The sequence below is a fragment of the Megalops cyprinoides genome, chromosome 1 (genome assembly GCF_013368585.1).
Source record: "Megalops cyprinoides isolate fMegCyp1 chromosome 1, fMegCyp1.pri, whole genome shotgun sequence".
Lineage (NCBI taxonomy): Eukaryota > Metazoa > Chordata > Actinopteri > Elopiformes > Megalopidae > Megalops > Megalops cyprinoides.
Window position 1 is genome coordinate 15302183 of NC_050583.1, and position 22608 is coordinate 15324790.

Here is a 22608-nt window from a genome sequence, read left to right on the forward strand (position 1 = left end):
CTGTTGCTCATTTAACTTGAATGGATACACTTATGTTCTATTGTGCTGGAAGTCGTTCTGGATAAGAGCATCTGCTATGCATGTAATGTAATGTAAAGAGGTGGTGTTCAGGGTTTGGGGTTCAGTTCAGGTGGAAGAGAGGTGGGATGGGGAGTGCAGGGGAGAGAAAATTCAGGGTTAGGGGAAGGTACAGCAGAGGAGGGTGAGAGAGAGAGATGGTTCAGGGCTCAGTTTACATACAGAGGCTACTTCCTGGATCTGTGGGGTGTGTACAGGCCTTTACCTGTCTCTGGAAGTTGAGCAGCCTCAGCGCCTTCAGCTCGATGTTGGCTTTGGTGCGCAGGTCTCCAGCCAGGGACCCGGGCAGGTTCTCCAGCTCCTGGATGCGGTGAGCGATGCGCGCCTGGAGCCTGCCGAGAATGGGGACGTTAAAGAAGGGAGGGTTAACGTGAGCACCCCCTGCTGGCTCTACAGAGGAGAGCATCATGAGGACTGAGCAGGGCGGGGATCACAGCTACAGCAGCAGCGCTGGAGGAGTCGGGTCTGGGCCTCAGCAGTATCGTTACATAACATTATAGCCATTTCATTTAGCAGGTGCTCTTACCCAGAGCAACTTACATAGGTTACAGTTTTTACATGTTATTCATGTACGCAGCTCATCATTCACACAGTATCACCTGTACTCTCGCTCCTGCAAGATCTCCACTGGGTCCAGGCCGCAGGGTTTCTGGATGGGCGTGATGCGGTTGGGCTTCTGGTGCAGGGGGACCATGGGGGCGGGCTGGGCGGGCTGCCCCGGGGACTGGGTCTGAGGCGGCAGGACGGGGGAGGCGGCGGGGGGCACCGAGGGGGGCGCCGGAGAGGGGCGGCCTGTAGGCTGCGGGGGGATGAGCTTCTGGGGAGCGCTGGAGGGGGCGGCCGCATTCACCATCGGTCCTTTGAAAACAGGGGATGTGACAAATGATAGCAGTGCCAATGCATGGCTTTTATTCTGCCTGGTTCTGATGAAGAGATTCCAGTAAAATCCTTCCAAAAATTAATGCAAATTGTCAGATAAAAGTTGAACTCACTGTGGAGATACAGAGAGAACTAATTATGCTTCATGCTTTCATGCACCTTGAGCATATCCCCCTCTATGAATACATCTCATATCTGTGCATAAGCAGTGAGGGGCTTGGTTTGCATTTGAAAGGGAAAAATCCCAGCAGCTCAAGCAAAACAACAAAGCAGAGAGAACTGGAGCAGGCAGCTTCTTTATCTAAAGACGACACTCCTACTCCAACAACCTTAACTGAGTTACTCTTCTTAAACTCAGTTTCACACAGAGAACCTGCCTCCCTCCCCTCGTACCCTCAGGCCAAGTTTTCGGGGGTCCGTTGGGGGGCTGTCCCTGCATCCCTGGGGGAACGCCAGAGGGTCCTGGAGGAGGCATGTTAGGTCCCATCATTCCTACAGGAGGATAATTCCGAATGAGCTCAATTTGTTCCTTCATATACACTGCAAATGTGTATCCTGTACCTAAACCATGTGTACATACAGCACATTACATAAAATGATCCTGATCCTCTTTCTTCCAGGATGTGACATATATTTCACCAGCAGAGGTCACTGCTGAACACTCCTCACGTGTATCTACATGCAGGATTCTTTAGCGTTGTTTGGTGATGAACACAGTGCACACTGCTTTCAAACACACTGAAGGGTGGTCTCTCTCACCGTGAGGTCTGCTGTAGCTGGAAGGGGCGGGGCCGGGGCCCGTTCCGGGGCCAGGTGTGGGGCCGGCGGGCAGGCTAGACATGGGCTGCTGCTGCATCCCGGGCATCGGCCGCTTGCCCTGCACCGCCATCTGCAGGTGGTCCGGCAGGGGCTGCCCGCGCGCCAGCATCTTGTAGGCCATTATCTGAGCCCGCAGCTGGTGCAGCTGGTTCTGGTTGAAGGGAGTTGGTCCGCCGGTGCCGGTGGCAGCACCGGAGGTACTGCTTCCTCCCTGAACTCCGCTCCGATTCTGCTGGCCCAAAGCCTGGGGGTCCCCGCCCTCCAGAGCCACGCTGCCAGGGCCTGAGGGCATGAGGGGACCAGAGGGAGGGCCGTTGGCTGGAACAGGACTGGGGGCGTGTTCAGATCCACCCAAAGGAGAAGGGTAACCTGAACACAGGGAGAAAGTAGCAGGTAAGGTCTTGCTAGGGATGTGAATGGGAACTAAAACAGTGACAAACCTTCAGCCTCACAAAATACCACTAAAAACATGCACAATATTACTTCCAGTGCAGACATTATCCACATGCACTGGCAGCCAATTTGATTAAAAAAAAAAAAAAACAAATTCAAGAAATCATCACATTTTTTTAAGTTCTATTTAATCTGTCTGGGTGGAACATAGAAAGTACAAACAGACTGGCTATTAGAGTACTTAGGTGGAGACCTGAACTAGTTGTACCCCATGGATCGACCGACACAAAAGCATAGGCACAATTGTGAGGCGTGCACTCAATACACCAAGGTCTTTTCTCTGACACTGGCTGGGGTCAGTATAGACATGCTCACTACCCTCCATTTACCATTTACCTCAACTGGCCACATAAGCTTCTGCATCAGGGAGGGATGCTTTTTCCACACCAAAAGCATCCCGCCCACATTTTACTAAAAAAGAGGAAACAAATGCATCTCTGTCTGCTGCTGAACAGAGTTGAGTACACCGATTTCCTTCAAAAAATTACTGCCTCAGGGTTGAGAGTCTGTGAATGAGATTCCAACTATTTCCAATGAATTGGACCCCAGAGAGGAGCAACATTCATGTGCATGTGGTTTTGAAACCAGGCCAAGCCTCTCATTCATTGCGCACAGACATCTTTTTAAAAGAACACAGGGTTTTGTAAATGAGTAATTAAGCGTACAAACGTAATTATAAAGAGTGCTGACAATAATAACTCGTGAGTGATCGGTGAGACACCGTCGTGCACACAGCCGTGTTCGCCGTACCTTGGGAGTGCTGGTCCATGGGGCTGGGCGGAGGCCCCATCCCGGCGTGGCCCCCAGGCCTCATGGCCATGCCCTTCATCTGGCCGAAGCGGGGGTCCTCGGGCATGCTCTTCTCATGCATCCCCTCCATGGGCTGAGGGGGCGCACACAGATTACACCTCTCAGCACCTTGCACAGCCCACCGGAAACACTCCACATCAGCAGCGCAGTCGCACCGTCCACCACGCGGTCAAAAAACCATCAGCGGAAAGGACATTTTAAAACTGCTGCCTCGCTACAAAGTTGGCGGTACATTTTTTTCTTAAAAGACCACTGTCAGGAGAGTGTAACGATTCTTATCACCTCCACCGAAATTATATGGGAAAGAGAGAATTTTGTTTATCGTGTGTAGAGACAGGTATTTCAGGGAAGAGGAATTTAGACATCGCTCCTATTCATCTGCTAGAGCCACTGCAGCCCCTTACTTTGTGCATCTGGTGCATGTTCTCCTGGGAGTACCCGGAGGGGCCCTGGGGCGGAAGGGCGTGTCCAGAGGAAGGAGGGCCTGGGCTGGGTCCCATCATGCTGTGGGAGGAGCCAGGGGAGGGGCCAGGGCTGGGGCCCAGCATGGCTCCTGGAGAGGGCCCAGGGCCGGGGGAAGGCCCAGGCCGAGGAGTCCCTCCCATGGGAGGGTCTGGAGTGGACATCTCTCAGCTGCTCCTGCTGGCAAAGACACTGGTAGACACTGCCCTGCAGAGAGAGAGTGTTAATGAGTGAATGAAAGAAGAGCATGTATAGTCACTCTTCTACTCGACACATTCACTGTGGGCTGAAACAACAATAAAATATTAAACTACTGGACAGTGAACGCATAGTGGTAGCAGTGTAGCATAGTGGTTAAGGAGCAGGACTCGTAACCGAAAGGCTGCCGGTTCGATCCCCGCTGGGACGCTGCTGTACCCTTGGGCAAGGTACTTAATCCACAGTTGCCTCAGTAAATATCCAGCTGTATAAATGGATAACTTTGTAAAGAACTATAACCTATGTAAGTCGCTTTGGATAAAAGTGTCTGCTAAATGTAATTGATATTAGACTTCAAAATTCATGTGTGTTTATTCAAATGAAAGCAAAAAAATAAAACTGAATCAGCAATTATACTAGAGACCACAGGACCCCTGTACAAATATAAGTGATCTTATTGTATTTAGTTAGTTTGTCTTCCTTCCTCATTTCTTTGCAGGGACTCCTTATTCAAAATGGCTGTGAAACAGTGTGGTTCAGCATTTGTACAGCAAAGAGGCGATAATAAAATGAGATATGACTGGAGCGCGCTGCTCCCTCATTCACCTCCATCGGAGCTGACTGAAGGAGCGCTGCTACACCTCTCCCCTGCGTACAGTTTTTGGTGAGGACCTGCCAATAATTTTTCAGCATTAGTTAGATCAACAAAGATGAGGTCATTTGGAATTACTGGAAATGCAGCAGCCTACCGTAGGCCAGCTGCTCTAATCCTGTGCTCTCTTTATTTTGCACTTTGTTTGATCGAGTTTCCTTGAATGGCTGTTTCAACATGAAGGCTGTGAAGGCTCACTTGAACTGAAAACCATTCAGAATGATTTGGCTGAGTGCTTGTTTGGAGGTTTAATGCTGAGATATCAGACCCGTTTCAGACCTCTTCAGCACCGTGTGTGTGTGTGTGTGTGTGTGTGTGTGTGTGTGTGTGGGGGGGGGTGGGGGGTCATCCACCACAGATAATGAAAGACACTGGTATGCAGTTAGTCAGCACAGAACCACAAACAATCTAAAATAAATATGCCACAGCCAAGGCAACCGAAAAAGCAATCTCCATCCATCATGATGACAGAAGTGATGGACAGCATCAGGTGACCTGAGGAGACGGTGAGCAAAAGCTCCACATCCCTTTTATTGAACACATCGCATCACTTTCAAATTACCGCGAAAGTGAAGCTAGATGGCTTTTACGTTAGACGTGCGAGGGCCTTTGGACTGTGGAACAATGGTGATTAAAGGACCATGGACGGGGAATCACATTGCTCCAGGTGGAACGAGGCCGTCACCTTATACTGCATCACTTTATGCATCGGTAAACACAGACTGCGCAACATTGAATGCAGCTTCTGACACCCAACAGCATTGCATCAGAGACGCATACAGACAGTGTGTGGTCACAGTTTCTGTATCCGAACTTCCCACCCTGTTTTTCATCAGAGCAGACAATGATGTAGTGACTCATGCAGTCGGGATAAAACACTAATGATCAGTACCTGTGATCACTATTACCTGAGTATCTATACAGCCGCTTGCCTAACCCTACTGAATACACTTGTAATGGCCACGCTCTGAATGTTGCTCTGGATAAGAGCGCCTGCCACATGAATAAATGTAAATGTAAACACTGCACCAAAATCTTCACGGCCGCCGTCTAAAGAGTCAGTACAAAAAACACTCACTAGTCTCCATTTACTTTCACTCCAAATATATCCATGTTAGCCTCTGCATCAGCCCATTGTCTCATCTTTTCAATAACAGCATGCCGCTACGAACCTGTCCTTTTCTCTCAAAAGAAGATCCCACTGCAGCTGAATCTGCTACCAAACAAAGTCAGAGCGTACAAATATAGATATGGCAGAATGATGTAGCACGCTCGGCTGGCTAAATTATACACTTTTTCTCCCTTCTCAAAAGTGCAACCTGTACTTCCATCCAATGGGACAGAAGAAAAATCCTAGTTTAGGGAAGCAACCCCAGGCTTTTTCTAAAACATGCAACCAGGTTGAACCAAAAGGGGAAATCTATAATCTATGTTGCAAGACAGCACCGGATAAATACAGTACAAAGGAGTACTGCAAAATTTCCCCAACAATCGGCTGGAAGAATCTTATATTGTATATTGTAACAGACAAACTCAGCATATTCTGCTCTATATGTCAGATAGCCTACAGACAGCTCTGTGTCTGTACTAACACAACAAATGCAGTCAGTTTCTCAGCTGCAAATGTAGAACCCAGGTGACACAGCTACAATTGTTACAGGTGTTTCACCTGGTGCAGAAAAACTGATGGTGAACCAATTACCGAGTTCACAACAGCATGTAGATTTAAAGTGGGCCACAAACTGGCTGTGATGCTTCACGTGAAACTGTTGCTCCTCTGCTTCTATTAAAAAAGCAGCTGACCAAGCAATATGGTGAGGTCATCCCTAATATTATTTCCAAATAAAACACACTTTTAATGTTACAACACTGTACCCTCTACACTTTCAAATCATTTGTAGTTATTTGGTTTATTATTTTAATACCACAATGTGTTTTCACTCATATTCTGTGTTGTAAGCTAAGCAGTCAATGCTGGAAATGGTTAGGGGATAGAGTGGACTGTCACTGAAGAACTACATTATACAACAGATACTATATGCTGGTGCTAGCCTGTTATTAGAAATGAACACCACAGCATTCAGAGTCCCTAGACTGAAACACTGAATACCAAGCTTGAATACATTGATGATATGTTTGGGACATTCATATAGCACTTGCAGCTGCAATACTCACTATATGTTCACACTTGTATCACACAAAGTTGAAAACATTCAAACTTCAACAACATCAACAACAACAACAACAAATAAGACATCAATATTAGAATCACAACAATGTCTGGCAGTCAGGAGCACAGCTCTAGATTCATAGTGCCAAAGTACTGACAGGCTGTAATTATTCTTTGTTTTGTTGTACTACTTGTCATTACTTCTAACAGCTCCTATTTTGAAAATTTACAAGAGCACCTGGTAGATTTTAGTTGTTAATTCTTAAAACAGCTTCCACTCTAGAACATTTCTTTTCATGTTACATCATAACCTCAAGGGCAACGTTCTCTTGGCATACTAAAATGATAGAAAGGGCCAAGTTATTTGGAAAAAAAAAAAAACAGGGGCAAAACTGGGTAACGTTTCTTTGTAATGGTACCTCTATAGAGACCGTGTAAGGCAATATGTGAAAAAATACAGTAGGGAAGGTAGCTCACAGTGATTTCTATACTTTGAGGGTCAGGGCTCTTTTGTACAGGTGTACGTAGCTATTGAAATGTAAGGAGTACATGACTTACTCCATGTAAGTGGAGTACTTGTATATGTACGCTTTGCCTTTTCGTTATAGATCAAGTAATATATATTTCATTTCACATTAGAATGAAAAAATCAGATTTCATTTTTTAAAAGCCCAAAAGTCCAAAATATAGACAGGGATGCATACACAGATATTGATTGAAATGAAAGATGCACTTACGCATAGAATGCGACACGTAGTGCTAACGTTAGCTAATGTTAGATAACGCCCCATGACATTTTCCCAGATTATAAAATAGATCTGACAAAACTAGATAGTTTACTGTAACTAGGTACCTTCAGCTTGCTAGGAATAGTTACAATTGCTAATTAGCTTAATTGATAGGTAACTGACCAGTAAAACTGACTGAAAAGGTTCAAATAGGAGGAGCAGCGAGAGAGAGAGAGAGAGAGAGAAAAAAAAACCTTACTGTTTTATCTTGATTGGTCCAATGTAATTGGATGTCGGGGGCTGATCCACCCAATGCTAGACTAGTTCATTTCCAAAAAGTAGACTAATTAATTGCGACCAGTCTAACGTTATGTCACATAGCTGCATAGCGAAAGAGAACCGGTGCTAGCTAGACTAGTTATCTAACGCTTGCAAGTCTAGCTGGCTTGCAACCTGTCAAGCGATATTGTCTCGGCAAGTAAAATACAGTTTCAAATAAGCTGACGTTAACAAATGGAAAAAAAAATGATTGGTTTCATGAATGTGATAACTCATCTTAGACCAGCTAGTCTAGCTAAATAATAAAGAGTCGATCTACAACATCTGCATACAAGTCATTAATTCTACGGCTGACTTACCGTCTGCAGATTCAGGTCTCCCTCCTTCCCTGGATCTACCCCGCCCCCTCGGTTTCTACCGCGATGCTGCTAGCTAGCTAGCTAGCGTCACCAGCTAACTAGCCTGCTGGCTTGAAACAAAGAGCCACCAAGCCAGCTCTTCTTGACGCTCCCACCACTTTTTTCTAATCAGCTTGATGCGCTTTGAACTGTCTGGCTGCACCGTCGTCAACGAGGCTCGAGCGCCCCCCTTCAACCGTATAATTTTTTTGTGAAGAAATGAAGGTTGCCAGGTTTTGTTGCATTACAGCGGTACTGCAGAAAGCTGAATTTACCCCGTATTGACACACCTTGGTAAATTCAGCGAGCGATAACACGGGGAGACTTGGCTGCTTTACGCAGTGTCATGCCCATCTAGAACAGCCTCAGTCCCAAACAAGTTTGTGTTTGTGTTTCTATGGGGTACAATTTCTGTGTAGCTTTTGAAAAATGGTCATAGACATCAATCTATTGTATTATTTTTTAATTAAAAAAAAGAAACTGAAGCACAGAAAATAAATGTTTCTATTGACCCCAATATTTAAATGAGCGAACCAGCCTGCTTCCTTGACATCATATGTCAAGAGTCCTCAGACTGGAAAAGGTAATGTTGATAATGTCTGGCCTTTGGCACTCTGTGCATATACTTAAGTCTGATTGCTTGTTACTCTATTAGCCACACACCTCTGGGAAAGAGTGGTGAAAGGCGGAAAAGGCTCATATTTAGAGATTGTGATTGGACTATGGCTTAGAAACATAATCACATCACAGGTAATCAATGCCACAACACAAACCATGAGTATCTAATTTATTGCGTAGTAGCCCAGACTGAAGTAGGGCGACCTGTTCCAGACAGAGAATTAAGTGAAGTAAGAGAAGTATTATATATCCATCTCCTGGGCAGGCTGGCATATTGCCTGAGGCAGTCATCTCACCCATCACCTCATGGTCCAGCACCACTCCACTGCACACAGACATTTTACAGAGTTGTAAAATGATCATGGTTCTGTCAAATCCATGCCCACATGCATGCAGCGAACAGGATATAGAACGTGGGTGATTGTGATCTGAAATCAAGATGATCTGCTACTACTACCCATGTGGAAGTGTGGTGAAGGAAAGGCTTATGGGCTAAAGAGCCATTTTGGCTCTGTTTTGCCATCCTTCAGGTTTCACAGCAGAAGAGCATTTCTCCATCCTTATCACAGCGCTTCCCAGGCCTGGGCCTGGAGCTACGCCGTGTCTGCTGCTTTTCACTCCAGCTGAGCTTTCCGATGATAGAGCTGAATTTGTCTGTAACTTGAATACTGATCTTGAGTGAAAATCAATTAACATTTATCCATAATTGTTTGTTATAATTATCAAGTTTTGTGTTCTTCTAACAAAAGGAACGTTTCCCTAGGTTACTTAGGTTCATTTGAGCCCCAAAACAAACTATTTATAAAGACAAGTATTAATATCTAATAGTTGTTCAAAAGTGCCTAAAATATTGATCAGCTATGCAGCTATGCTATTTTTTTGGATCCAGATATTAACCCATATAATAACTTCAATTTTGCTTTTCATCAACACAAAAATGTCCAACAGAACATTCCACCTGAATAAAATTAATAGTTCAACACAAGGACAAGGTACAACATGACAGCCCTGCTGGCACAAATCCCTGCATACGGGGGGTTTCCTCCCCCCCGGACCTGCGTCTGCAGCTACTGCCATTCCAATGGCACCTTTGTTCAATACAGACATGAAAATGCTTCAAATTCGGGGGATTTATACGTTTTCTGGCAACTTTAGAACGAATTCGACCCATCGCTTAAGTCACCGAGCATGCTCAGTTGAAGCGCTACTGCAGGGAAAATGCAATGCAGAGTGCAGGCGAAGTGCGGTTGTGGGGGATGGGTGTGCCTAGCCATGAATCGAACCAGTTCTGTGTCGAGGATTATACCTACTATTAAGCAAATAAACTTTTAACATTTTTGCCACCTATGCCAAGCTGTCAGACATCGCTGCTATACAATTGTCATTAAATTATATAATATAAATTGTGATATATGCAGACATTTTACATACAATAAATATGTGTGTGCATGTATAAGCCGTTCTTGATGTGCATGTTATCTCCACAGGTTTAACACTCCCAATTAAGTCATTATAATTATAATTAAAATGTATGCCTCTGGATTATGTCTGGTTAAGAAATTAACACAAAACAAAATCTGCAACATCTCAAATGAGATATCGCTCTTGAGCCAGTGTACCATCCCTCTTGTCGACCTTTGCATCATTACTCCCATTAGAATGTCTTCACAGTCTGGTGTCTGCTGTTGTACAGTATATCTTTCTAGTTCATCATATGCAGGAAATCCTATACAGGATAATGCTGGATACCAATGAAATGATTCTGTCTGATTATGTGGGAACTTCCAGAAACAGATGCATTTGGTCTTGTTGGCTTATTTATATAGAAAGAGCAATAAAAGGCCACTGGAGGCAACAGGCATTTACAGGTTTCTCCATGAAAATAAACAAAGCCTCATTATTAGAATCTGATCTCCCAGGTGTACCCAACACTTCCTTTCCATTTCAGATACACAGGAGTTTTACCCCTATGTCAATTCTGCAAAATGGAGTGTGTAGAGAAAGGGGCTGAAAGCAGTCAGGCCTGAGGAGCACAGCATCCTGCATGCTGCCCGCCAGAGGAAGAGGTCAAGGTCACAGCAATATCAGACGGTCAGACACTAAAGATGATCTTATTTCATGCCTTGTTTTTAAAGAAGCTTAATTTAGTGAGCATGAGATTACCAGAATTACAGCACATCTTCTGGGACTCCAGCTGAGGTCATTGCCTAGTCTCACAGCTTCTGCTCTGGGAACAGTTTGTTCTTGATCCTTTCAACCAAAATAAACTGTGTACCATGGAAAATCAGACTTATCCCCATAATATGTATAATTAATCTGGAGTAAAATAAAATATCCACGTTTCTACCCACAGAGTTGATCATTGAACATTAATTATGCCACCATCTTCCAGTGAATATTACAGATGAGAATATACAAACCTAATTGTCTTAAAAATGTATTTATTGCATCTTTTTTACAGCAGTTTCACAAATTTGTCATGTAAATAAATAGGCAGATGGAGGATCCATTAATGTTGCACACTTTACAAAAAGTTCATTTGTTCAAGGTAAACTGTGCATCAACTGCAGGCCGATGAGTAAGTTTACTGCTAATTATTTGTCATGAAAATGTCTCTGAAGTGAGTGTATATACTGTTACATCATACAACACCAGAGATAAGACATACTGTGTTTAAAACCAAACTAAGATTTTTATGAACTCCTCAGAAACTGCATTGCATTTAAAGCCAATTCAAGAGTAGGGATCTACATCAGAGCGGTCAAACAATTCCTGGAGACCAGAGCCTATGCTCATTTTTACTACAACCAGTTCCCCATAGCATAATTTGCCAAATCATTCAATCACCCCTATCCATTTACTTTTATGCATTTCCCAAGATACACTGTATACAGCAGGGCCAAAGCACATTCTTTATTACAATGTAAATTAAGAAAATAACTGGGCTAATGAAGTCACTAAGAGCATAAGGCCAAGCACAAACCAGCATGCACATGGCCCTCCAGGAATTATACACTCAGGCAGCAGTTGATCACTTTTACAGTTCGAAAAATGTCAAGAAGCCATTGTTCATGTCACATGGTCTGAGGCAACCCGATTTCCCATGAAGCAAATTCTGTCACATGATCCAACACTGCGCAGGCTGTTATGTCTTCATGCTTTACATGAATACCCTGCAGTCTTGTAGACACTTTTAAATGAAGGGCAAGAGATGGCATGTTTGATTGTGTCAGAGGAACAGATCTTAAAATGAGGTAACTAGCTCCAACAACTGACCTTCAGTACATCAAAGTACCTGCAGTGTCCATGTCATCGCTGAAAGATGCAGACTGCTCTAGGACTGTCAAACGGGTCTCAGTAGTGTATGTTCGTTTTCCTGAGGTCATTCAAACTCGGGATAGAGGCTTTTAGGTGCCACTTAGCCAATGCCAATACCAGTTAACTCTTCTTGGCTCAGGTTCATACAAGTCTGCAAAAACACAGCAGACCTGACACTCATCCCTGACTAAATGCCCCCTTTAAAAGGTACACACTTAACATCATTCTGAAGTAACAAGACATGCAACCAAATTAATCAAAAGTCAATAAAAACAAAAACAAAAAAAACAGGAAGAAAATAATTACACCAACATAATTTAAAATAAACCACAACCTCATTGTACTCATTTCTGATTGTTTCTGTACATCAGATCAGCATTTCACCTTATCCCAGTGCACAGTGCATTATGGAGTTAGAAATGCACATTTAGAGTTACGAATCAGGTCAACAAGCCTCATTTTAAAAACACAGACAACAATTACTCATAAATACAATTTTACATCACCCAACATCTAAAAACCAATAAATAAGTGTGGCAGCCAATTAACTGTGACAGTAAGTCAGTGTAGTCTACACAAAAAGTAGTAGTAGAAGTAAAATATTTTAGTAAGATGACATACTCTATGGAAAAAAAAGGTGCAATCCTGTGTTTTATTCTGAACCTGAAACGGGCCATCAATCATTCATCATTCGGACTATGCTAGTACACAGGGTACCACTGGAAGGATTTTAGTGTTAAAAGGGGGTAATGCTGCGTGCAAAGATGTGTATCAATTTGGAAGCTGCGTTACACTGCAAAAGGACAACAATGCTAAGCAATGTAACAAAGATGTACAGAGGATCCAAGCTTCGGACTATCAGTTAGGAGTCACTGGTGAGGAAATAATATACAAAATAGACAAGGGGAAAAAAAAGGCGTAATGGCAAACATAGTTCCGTTATTGGGTACAACATCCTGAAGTTGTGAGGCAGATAAAAAAAGATGCTTCTGAAAACTGAATAAATTAATAAAAATAATAAAATGAAGTCATTAAAAACTACGAACCCAAAAGAGCTGAAGTACACAGCTGCATGATTTGCGATTCCAAACCAAATGTGAGCTTTCTGGGCCTTGCAACCTAACATCTAAAATAATATTATTAAAAACAAAAAAACAGTGTTTTATGTCCAATAAGGTGTTTGGAGATATGTCTAATCTCAATGAGCTTCACAATCTCATAACCAGCCAAGTGATGAAAGGCCTGGCTTAAATTATCCATCCATCTTTGCCCGAGCGGCAACACAAGTTACAGCTACGGCTGCTCTGAAGCGGTGGATGGGTAACACCTGCAAGTGTGAAGGGGCGAACGTAGCTTGAGCTGCACTGCAACAGAACACACAAACCCATTCCTCTAAGGTTCAGTCCGCTTTGGAGGGGGCGGCCCTTTCGGCCATCCTGTATTCGACGGGCGGAGGCTGGCGGTGGCGGCGGGGATGGTGCTCACAAGAACACAAACTCGTCCATGCTGCCCCTCTTGCCGCCCCTGTTCAGCTTCCCTCGGGGCAGGATGTGGGCTGGGAGGTCAGGGGGCACCCCACTCTGGCCCTCTAGCCCATAGTCTTGACCTTGCCCCTCCACAAAGGTAAAAATGGGGTACTTCTCCTTGGACGATGAGAGGGCCTGGGGTTTGAAAACAAGGTACAGGACAAAAAGGGGAAACCAGAGTGAGTCCTCCACATCCCTTCTCATTCTGACTTCTACAGGAGGAGATCTGACAGTCACAGCTGAATATCCTGCATTATATTCTTCTTCACATGAGGGTATGAGTACGTGCAATGGGACTCACCACACTGACAGAAGAGCAAAGAGACTCAAAGTCCTTCTGGTTCTTGGCGTAGAAGCCGATGGTGCAGCTGGGGTCCATGTGGCTGATGTTCATCTTCCGTGGGGAGTTACAGTGAAACGACTATGGGGGGGGTGAGAGCAAGGAGCATATTGAGAACAGAGAAAGGCAAAGAGGATTTCACTGGTTAGCTATAAAGCACAGTTTTATAGTACTATGTTTATGGGATATGTACAGTATTATGTTTTGTGTTCCAAATTATCACTGTTGGGGTCAAAAATCATACTGCTAATGATTTTTCACAGATGAGCCATTTTATAAATAATACTGTGGATCTCAACACGACTTTTCTCCCTCTCAATAAGCTAAGCATATACTGATGGCAAATCAGTTGGCTGTTCTACAACTGAAAAAGAATGAACAAATGATGGGTGCAGCCAGCTATTTGAAAGGACTGTGGATTGTCTTGCCTCCAGTGGGAAGTTGTCTTGCGTGACATCCACAACAGACTGACAGTAGTGTGGGTCCAAATACAGCAGCTGCTCATCTGGAACACAAAGAGCACATTCATAAAACGGCGCCACTCAGAGGCCTGGAGGAGTCAGCGGTCTGACAGGGAGACAGTGCCGCTCTGTCCTTACCCTGGAATCCAATGAAGAACAGCGAGTGCTTGGGTTTGCCACCAATGATTCCAATGCAGCATTCTAACCTGAGAATGTTCTGGAACAGAATAGAATAGACCACTGAGCTGAGACAGGCCAACACAATAAAAAAGCTCTTGTGCTACTGAGCATGCACATGAACCTGGTTAACATCTCCTCCATAAATATGCCTATTCCCTTTAAATTGACTTCATAAACAATACATCTTCCATCCATTTTGACATTAAACAAATTACATTGACATCACAGCACATTTCAGTACCCCAACCCATTTAATTGTATCTGAACATTCTGCGGCACCTTGGACCTCTGTGGTTACACGCATGGCGAAGCGTCTGTACCTTGACACAGTCGATGTAGGCTGGGTTAAGCGAATCCCCACCCAGCCGGACTGGGACCAGCAGGATGACAGACTTCCATCCTGTGCTGGGTTCTGACGAGCCCTCCAACAGGGACGGATCACAGAGCCGCACCACGTCCTCTTTGTACACTGCAGGGGCAGGAAGTTGGGGGGGGGATGAGAACCAGACCCAGAGACAGAACAGACACCAGGGTGACAGCAAGGGAGGGATAGGGAGAGAGACAAAAAGAAACACACCCAGAGGTTAGCATTCATTACCATAGTGGGCTTTCACAAAACAATAACAACTGAAATACTCTATTGGATAATTTGACATAAAAAGTCATATGTTACCAAAAAAACCCAACAAGAACACAAATACAAAAGGAAAAGGCTAGCTTCTTTGGCAGAGGAACCTGTGGCAGTCAAATGTGGGTGGTAGATTGTTCTGGGTAAGAAAGGTCATATAGGAGACTCACCAGTACAGTCCTGAGCAACATACACTGCCAGGTTGTGAACATCTGAGGTTTTGGCCACTGCCTTTCTGTAAAAGACAGAGTTTGGTTGAAAATGCGTGATACCACGTCCTCACTGACATGGAAGCACAACGGTCTGGGTGTACAGAGGTCTCACCGAAGTATGTGTGCAACGATGGAGGGGCCATACCAGTCCCCGGCCTTCTTCCCAGAGCTCTTCCCCAGCTCCACCAGTTGGTGCACCCCAAAGGGTGCCTGGGGGTGATCCCCAAACCAGGACACCAGGCGCCGGTGTGTGACCTCCGCCTGCCTGTCCCGGCTGGTCTCAGCGCGCCTCCTCTGGACCCTCCTCGACCCCTCTCCCCCGGATGAAGCGGTGCTGCGACCCCTAGGGGCTGAGTGCGGGGCCCGTGAAGGGAGGAAGGAGGGGACAGAAACCCCCCCGCTGCGGGACGGGGAGCGAGGCTTCAGCACCTCCATTTCCACGTCTGTGAGCTGATGGGCGTCCGGCCATGTCCAGTCTAGTAGACAGAGACAAAACCACACACAAAGTGTGACTGCCCATTGCAGCGGTGGCATTTACCAAGCACAAGGGATTTAGCCAACTGTAACACAGTGCTTATACAGTCTGTGCATGCAAAGGTCCTAAAGAGGTTGGAACATCTGAAAGTGAGCTCAGAAGTGAGTGCAGATAAGCAATCAAAAGGTGAATGTCCACTGCGGACAGTGATTAAACCCTGCTGCTAATGCACAGTGGCAAACACAGGCCTTCACGGCAATGTAGGAAAGCAGAAGTGGAGGGATGTTTGTTGGTGAGGGTGAGGCGCGGGCCCTGACCTGGTGGCAGCAGGTGCACCAGCAGGCCCTGAGCCAGCAGCATCTGCCCACTGCGCAGCATGCAGCCCCAGCCGCAGTCCGTGGTCCAGGTGGAACCCTCCAGCAGGGGGAACTCGCGCCGGTACGTCAGCCACAGCCGAGACACGAACACCTGGCGGAAACGCTCCACTTCATCTGGGCAGAGGAGATGGCGAGCTCGATCACATGACTGACCATGTACATCCTCATTTTTCTGCACACAACAGCCTTGGCATACAGTCTGAGTAAATATTCTTACAATAGCACCAATGAGTGGCTTAACAATGAACAACAATAGTAATAACAACAATCACAATGCCAAAAGGGCTATATTTAAAGATCTGTTTTGTCCCACCAGATAATCAGTAGCGCAGGACATAAATGAACCCCTGCAGCTGCAGTGGTCATATATATGTGCTCTGAGTTAAAGCTCAGTATGCCCTTTTGGGATGGTACAAGCCATCAAGCACACTGTTACCTTCATGGTTGAGCAAAAAAGAGTGTCCCAGCAGGGTGAGAGGGGAGGTCTTGTTGAAACTGGTTTTGGATTTGACTGACCAGCCTGAGGACAGATAGTTTGCACACAGATGAAATGATGACTTCAACAAGACCGGCGCTGCAATCTCAAAATGGTGGGGGGATGGGGGTGCATTCTGTTGTGACAATCATTTGACTGCAACTGAACTGTTTGTAGCTTAAGTGTTGTCAGGATAGTGCCACAATAGTACAGCGAGAAGGCATTCCATTGAAGACAAGTAGCAGTGGGGCGTGGCCTGCTGTGGACACACCCAACTGGGAGAGAATGGTACAGAAATATCTTCACACTCACCATATTTGACATTGTTCCAGGCCGACCTCAGCTTGGCTTTGAGCCGATCCACCTCGTCTGGCTCCTCCGCCACCTCCCTCTTTCCATCAGGGCCTGTGCCATGACCAAAGTGGCCTTTGGGCTCCCAGGAAGGTGGCCGCCTCCGGTCGGGATTGGGGGCCAGCCCCTCGTCCTGCATGCCACCCCCCAGGTACTGCGCCGCGCTGGGGGACACCGAGTTCATGGCCACGGGGGGGTTAGTAGCTGAACGCCTGCTCCGGGTTCTTTCATTGCCACAGAAACCTGTGAGGAGAGAGTGTGCATGTGACACAGCTGCAGAGACGAGGAGATAACCTAGAGCAATATAACCGCCATCAAACAACCTCTCGGTCACTTTCGAGCAAAACAGCACTTTTCACGAGAAATATCCAGAAAAATACATTTTCAATAATAACAATTTTTTTTAATAGAATAGTTCCTTGTCTAGTCATAGGGTTTCCAGATTGGGCTTTCAATTTCAATCTCAATTGAGCTACGTTATATATAGAAGGCTACTGCAGAGAAAATGGCTTTGACTGAACATCGACCCTCTGGACTAGTTTCGGGCCTGAACATAAGCAAGCTGCATTTAACATATTTTTGGAATGTATATTCTGCAACAACTGATATCCCTGTGACGCTAACCCTTGTCAAATAGGTATACGGTCAGCTCCAAATCTAAGATCAGATCATCCATCTCGAATCATCTCCTACACCTTGACAGTTGTTTTGTGATGCAACAAAAAAACTGCATTTCCACCCTGCCTTTTCAGCTTTTAGGGCAAGGATAACCCGTCAGGCTGCCAAGTGTGGCAGTAATGTAGGTCACAAGAGGCCACTTTTCATTGTTCAACCACAAAGCAACGTGATGCACTGCCTTTTTTTTTTCTTTGTGGGGAAAATTAGATGCACATGCAATCTGGGCAGTATCATGTGATCCCTGTGTGACTTTTAAATTAAGTGAATTTGAAAAATGTCGATTATTGTTAAAATGGGCAGCTGGCAATTGGAGCTCCCGGGCTCTTCTTACCCAAATTGAATGCGATTTCGCAGTACAGCTCCGACGTTTTTTTTTTTTTTTTTGGAAAAAGCCAGTCATATAACATAAATTCCATGTACACACCACCACAACAAGAGGCAGGGAAAAAACGCTTTCCTTCTTTCTTAGGCTTTTTGTTGGAGCATTTATGAAAACTAAGCCATTACCAAGAACACAAGAAACATTCTGTGTAGTTGTTTTAGAGAAGTGAATCTGACTGTGAGGACATTAACGGTAGCAAATTTAACCACACTGTTGACTGTTCCCTCAAAACGATCACAAAACATCTTCTACACTGTAGTGACAACAAACTGGCTGTTATGCGGAGTATTTAGCTAGTTAGCTGGTTCCGTACTCACTCACAAGCTATAAACGACTTCTAACACTTGCGCGATGTAATAAGTGTAGTCTCCCCCTATATTACTATGTTAGGTAATGCTTAAGATCTCATGTAAATACTGTAGTAATATTTTGCATAAACAATTTAAGAGCAAAGCATTGTCGGCACAGCGGACTGACCTTCACGGACTCTCATGGTACAAACCCTGACTTTGATGGTTTTGATTTTTTGTACCGGCATCTATTTCACTGATAGCCGCCGAGCTAGGCTGCATTTGGCTAAAATTGTTAGCAGTCGGGTGGAGTCAACATTCAATCAGCTTAAATTTCTAACTACAAACCAAACTGACAATCATTCACCAGACCTTAAAGGTCAATGAATGTAATCGCCAACTACCTTGTGTAACCAATGATCTAAGAAAGCTGACTTGCTAGCGAGCTAATCAACTTGATTCAAGCGAATACTGATCTGATTAGCCTCAATTCAAATTGCCAATTAATTAATCTTGCGTGAAGCCAGCATGGTTTTCTCCCGTCACGTCGCCAGAAAACACAGCTAGCACGCTCGATACGAGACAATCTCGCTATACTGAATAATAACGAATAATGCTGAGCCCCCCGACAAGTAATTAGTTAGCTGCTTAACTAGTCAAGCTACTACCAAGTAGCAGCTGCACAGTAACGGTAATCTTGTGAAATATACGAGCTTCTCGGACTGTTTACAGTGTCGCGCATTACACAAAACCAGGGAAACCAACCTACTATTTCCCTGTTAAAATATGTAATGTCGAACACATGCTGAACATAAGCAAAAACTACTGCTACTGGCATGAAGCAGTATTTAACCACCCACTAAAACACAATTCGCGCTTGTTACGTTAGCCAACAGAAAAATTGTTACTAACAATCTCAAGTACCTAGCCAGCAAATCTATAGAGACATTGGCGTCACAGACGCGCAGTAGCCTACAAGCTAGCTAAAGTTAGATACATAAGAGGTAATGCGTCTGCGTTAGCTAGCCAGCTTGACGTAGCTTTGGCTAATTGGTTTAAAGATACCGAGCCGACCGTCGACAAAAGTCTTACCTTAATATCCCAAAAGTTCCACTTGTGATATTCCCCACAAATCCATATAAAACAGGTACATAGACTAGCTAGTAATTCAATAACCCGTACCAATCCCGTCGTCTTGTGACGGCTGCTTCATCGGACACTTTCATTTCAGTGCAACAATGAACACATTTTCCAATGAACCCATCTCTGAGGTAAAGTCATCTCTGCTATGCTTTCAGTGTATCTTAACTGACCAAGACAGTACTGCTAAAGTGCATAATTCGACAATTTAATACAATTTAGCTAGCTAGCTCGCTAATGTAAATGATCTGTTGTGTGGTTAAATGCACTTCCTGTTCTCTTTTCCGGAAACAAAATCAAGGGGTGCATGCCCACTGAACCATAATAGCATTGTGATTGGTTAATAACCTAACATGCGATTTTCCGATTGGTAAATTTGCTGTCAATAAACATATCTCACAATTCATTGGCCAGTATATTTACATTCACGTGACGTCATATTAGTAGTCTATCCAGTACCTGTCTGTAAAGATGGGAATGCGGAAAACACCAATCCAGCCACACTCCAATACAGTAGGTGGCGGTGGGTCATGCGGAAGCGTATGTACCTGCAATTTATTTACAGTAAAGAAGAGGCAGATACTTATTGTAAAGCTTATCCACATGACTCATTCACTCATAATTACACAAACATGGATCATGTTTGGGTCATGTTTGTGAAAAACAGGAAAGTCTAGTCAGTGTATGTCTACGCACTTGTTGAACAATAGAAGCATTGTAGGGGGCCTATGGGTCAAATGTGTTCTTATGGTATGGCAGAAATATTTGACTTTGAAATGATTTTTTTTTCATTTAAAAACAAAACAATACAAAATATCAATACTCACAAATATGAGATGCAGTCCTGGAACTTGGTAGAGGTTTTTTTGTGATATTAAGCACAAAATGTTTCATATTAAATGTGCTTTGGATTTAATGCCATCTTCACCTGGACAGTTTGATTGTATTCACGTGGGATGTTCTGTAATTTCTTCTTTGGATGTTCCCCTTTAATACTTAGTCACAGAAAATTTTATGCAAGTTGCAGCTCTAAAATGTAGTGTATTTCTTTCATTTAAATATGCAAATACTGTTTATACAGATTGGACAAGAACAGGACAAAACTCAAGATAATTTCTCAGAATTTTATTACACTTACTGCACTTCAGGTGTCTTCTGCATTGAAATCACATCCGATCACAACAAAAGTGCCCCAAAAAAACAAATAAACAAAGGAGGATGGATACAAAATAAAGATAAAAAGTCATACTAACACAATACAATTAGTACTGCAACCCACAGTGCAATACTGAAGTGAGTGGGACTGCACAGAATGACAGACCTGGTAGTCATTCTCAACAATTGCAATAATAAATATGATAAATATGTATATATATTTTTTGTACTTCTCCAGATAATACATGAATATACAAATAAATCTCATACATAAAAATTAAAATCTCAAAATAAAGTGCATATTAAAATGTTTGATTTCCAAAATGAAACAACGACAATAATGAGTACACTCTGCCATTACCACATAGACCTGACTACCACATGACTTCATTCAAGCATAGACTAGGAAAACCTGCTTGCAATATATGAACACACTGAAAGGTGGGCACCATAGTTTCTTTAAAAGTGAGCACTTTTTTTCTTCTCACAACACAGTTTACTGACTTTACTACTCTGTAACGACCAAAGTTTAAATTCATTTTTATGTGTGATTGTGATTAAGAATATGACTCCTTGGTACTAATATCTGACGATGGTATCAAAAATGATCTAATTTCCATTATCTCGTGTTGCATAATCCCACCACCTTTGGGTGGACGCAATGAGTACACATTCAAATACTAAGATTCTGCAATAATGCCAGTGATGAACCAGTCTCGGCTCATCAAATTCATTTTGGGATAGAAATATCAGAGTGATTCAGATCTATGGATCTGATGATTATGGATATTTACCATGGAACATTTTCTCTCTGATGAAAAGAGTTCAAACAGTATGCACCCTCTTACATAAACTGCACTTTCTTCTGCAATGGCATCTGAATGGGCCGTTTTTTAGGTTATGTCTTGGATCTTGTTTTTTGCCGGATGTTTCCCTGGCTCAAAAAAAAAACCTAATTACTAAGTGTCTCACATTTTTTTAATGACAAGATACTCAAAAACATATAAGCAATATGTTTAAGAGAACGGTATAAAAATGCAGTCTCTCCAACACCACATAATTAATTACACACAACACACACGCACACCACACACCAGATAGGGAGTGTTGTTGTCATATATATGTATATACATGTATAAGTATAGAGTTAAATAAATGGATAATAAATTCCTGTCTTGTTAAAAATACCTTGTGATGCTACCTTAAAGTGCTCCTTAGCAATGGTGAAAAGTTTGTCACAACAGAAAAACAATTAAAGCACTCCTGGTCTACTCTGATTAAAAGGTTCTCAGGTTGTTAATGGAATGTTAACCCCACCTTACAAGAACATTATAGAATTCTATAAGTTAAAATTCTGAGCAATGACTTTACACAATCATTACCACTAGAGGGTGGTATGGTCTAAGTAATACAGGAAAAAAAAACATCACTAACTTAAGAATGTTCTCAGGTCCTCAGTCAAGAACTTGCATATTAGCTCGCTCTCTTCTGTCCCACACAATGTAAACTTTATAACAAAATTGAACAAACACTGGCACTTCCACCCTTCGGACATCACATCTGACACAGCTTTGCATACAAAGTGTGCGTGTGCGTGCATGCATGTGTGTGAGAGAGAAAGAGAAAAAGATCATCCATTTTGCCAGAATGGAAGTCTTGCACAGTGATCCAGAAGTTGAAACACTCTCAGACATCATTTTTTTTTTACATGGAATCTGACAATGATTTTTAAAACAGTTCTAAGCCAGTGCTTTTTACAGATCTATTACAATTGGATGTGAAACCAATTTATTTCAAAGACACTTTTATGACTAATCCTTTTAGAAATATGATGTGCATACACTGGTACAAATTCCTCTGTTTGAATCCAAGCTACTGTTGTGAAATTCTACATAATTGTGACACTACCCATCTGTGTGGTTTGTTATAGATATTTCACAACACAACATATCCATCTGATTTGTTAGAAATGTTTAGGGCCTGGCTCCATAGTCATCCTTCCTTGGCAAACTGTATGTGCAGCAACTGGGATTACATTTCAGGTGCACTGCTACAGGTGGGGAATAACTCACCTTC

The 22608-nt window shown here is 43.6% G+C and overlaps 2 protein-coding genes across 4 annotated transcripts in view; both read right to left on the reverse strand.

Moving 5' to 3' along the window:
- Positions 1–8111, reverse strand: part of LOC118774712 (transcription activator BRG1) — a 24123-nt gene extending 16012 nt beyond the window's left edge. For both annotated transcript variants that reach the window (XM_036524166.1, XM_036524157.1), the window contains exons 1-7: positions 7888–8111; positions 3444–3708; positions 2980–3112; positions 1717–2145; positions 1351–1449; positions 678–936; positions 284–410 (exon numbers count right to left, since the gene is read on the reverse strand). In XM_036524166.1, coding sequence (XP_036380059.1) covers positions 284–410; positions 678–936; positions 1351–1449; positions 1717–2145; positions 2980–3112; positions 3444–3665 — 1269 coding nt within the window. In that variant the 5' untranslated portion in view covers positions 3666–3708; positions 7888–8111. The remainder of the gene's footprint in view (positions 1–283; positions 411–677; positions 937–1350; positions 1450–1716; positions 2146–2979; positions 3113–3443; positions 3709–7887) is intronic.
- Positions 8112–12463: 4352 nt separating this feature from the next.
- atg4da (autophagy related 4D, cysteine peptidase a) lies at positions 12464–19640 on the reverse strand. 2 transcript variants are annotated; one of them, XM_036533016.1, is made up of 11 exons: positions 19420–19640; positions 16849–17130; positions 16498–16581; positions 16002–16175; positions 15322–15685; positions 15168–15232; positions 14690–14838; positions 14328–14406; positions 14157–14233; positions 13690–13809; positions 12464–13523 (listed from the first exon to the last, which is right to left on the reverse strand). In XM_036533016.1, exons 1-11 carry the CDS (start codon positions 19448–19450, stop codon positions 13344–13346), a joined length of 1605 nt encoding a protein of 534 aa, XP_036388909.1. In that variant the 5' UTR covers positions 19451–19640; the 3' UTR covers positions 12464–13343. The 2 variants fall into 2 exon arrangements, with proteins under 2 accessions (XP_036388909.1, XP_036388917.1); XM_036533024.1 differs by having other exon boundaries at positions 19330–19640.
- Positions 19641–22608: the final 2968 nt, after the last annotated feature.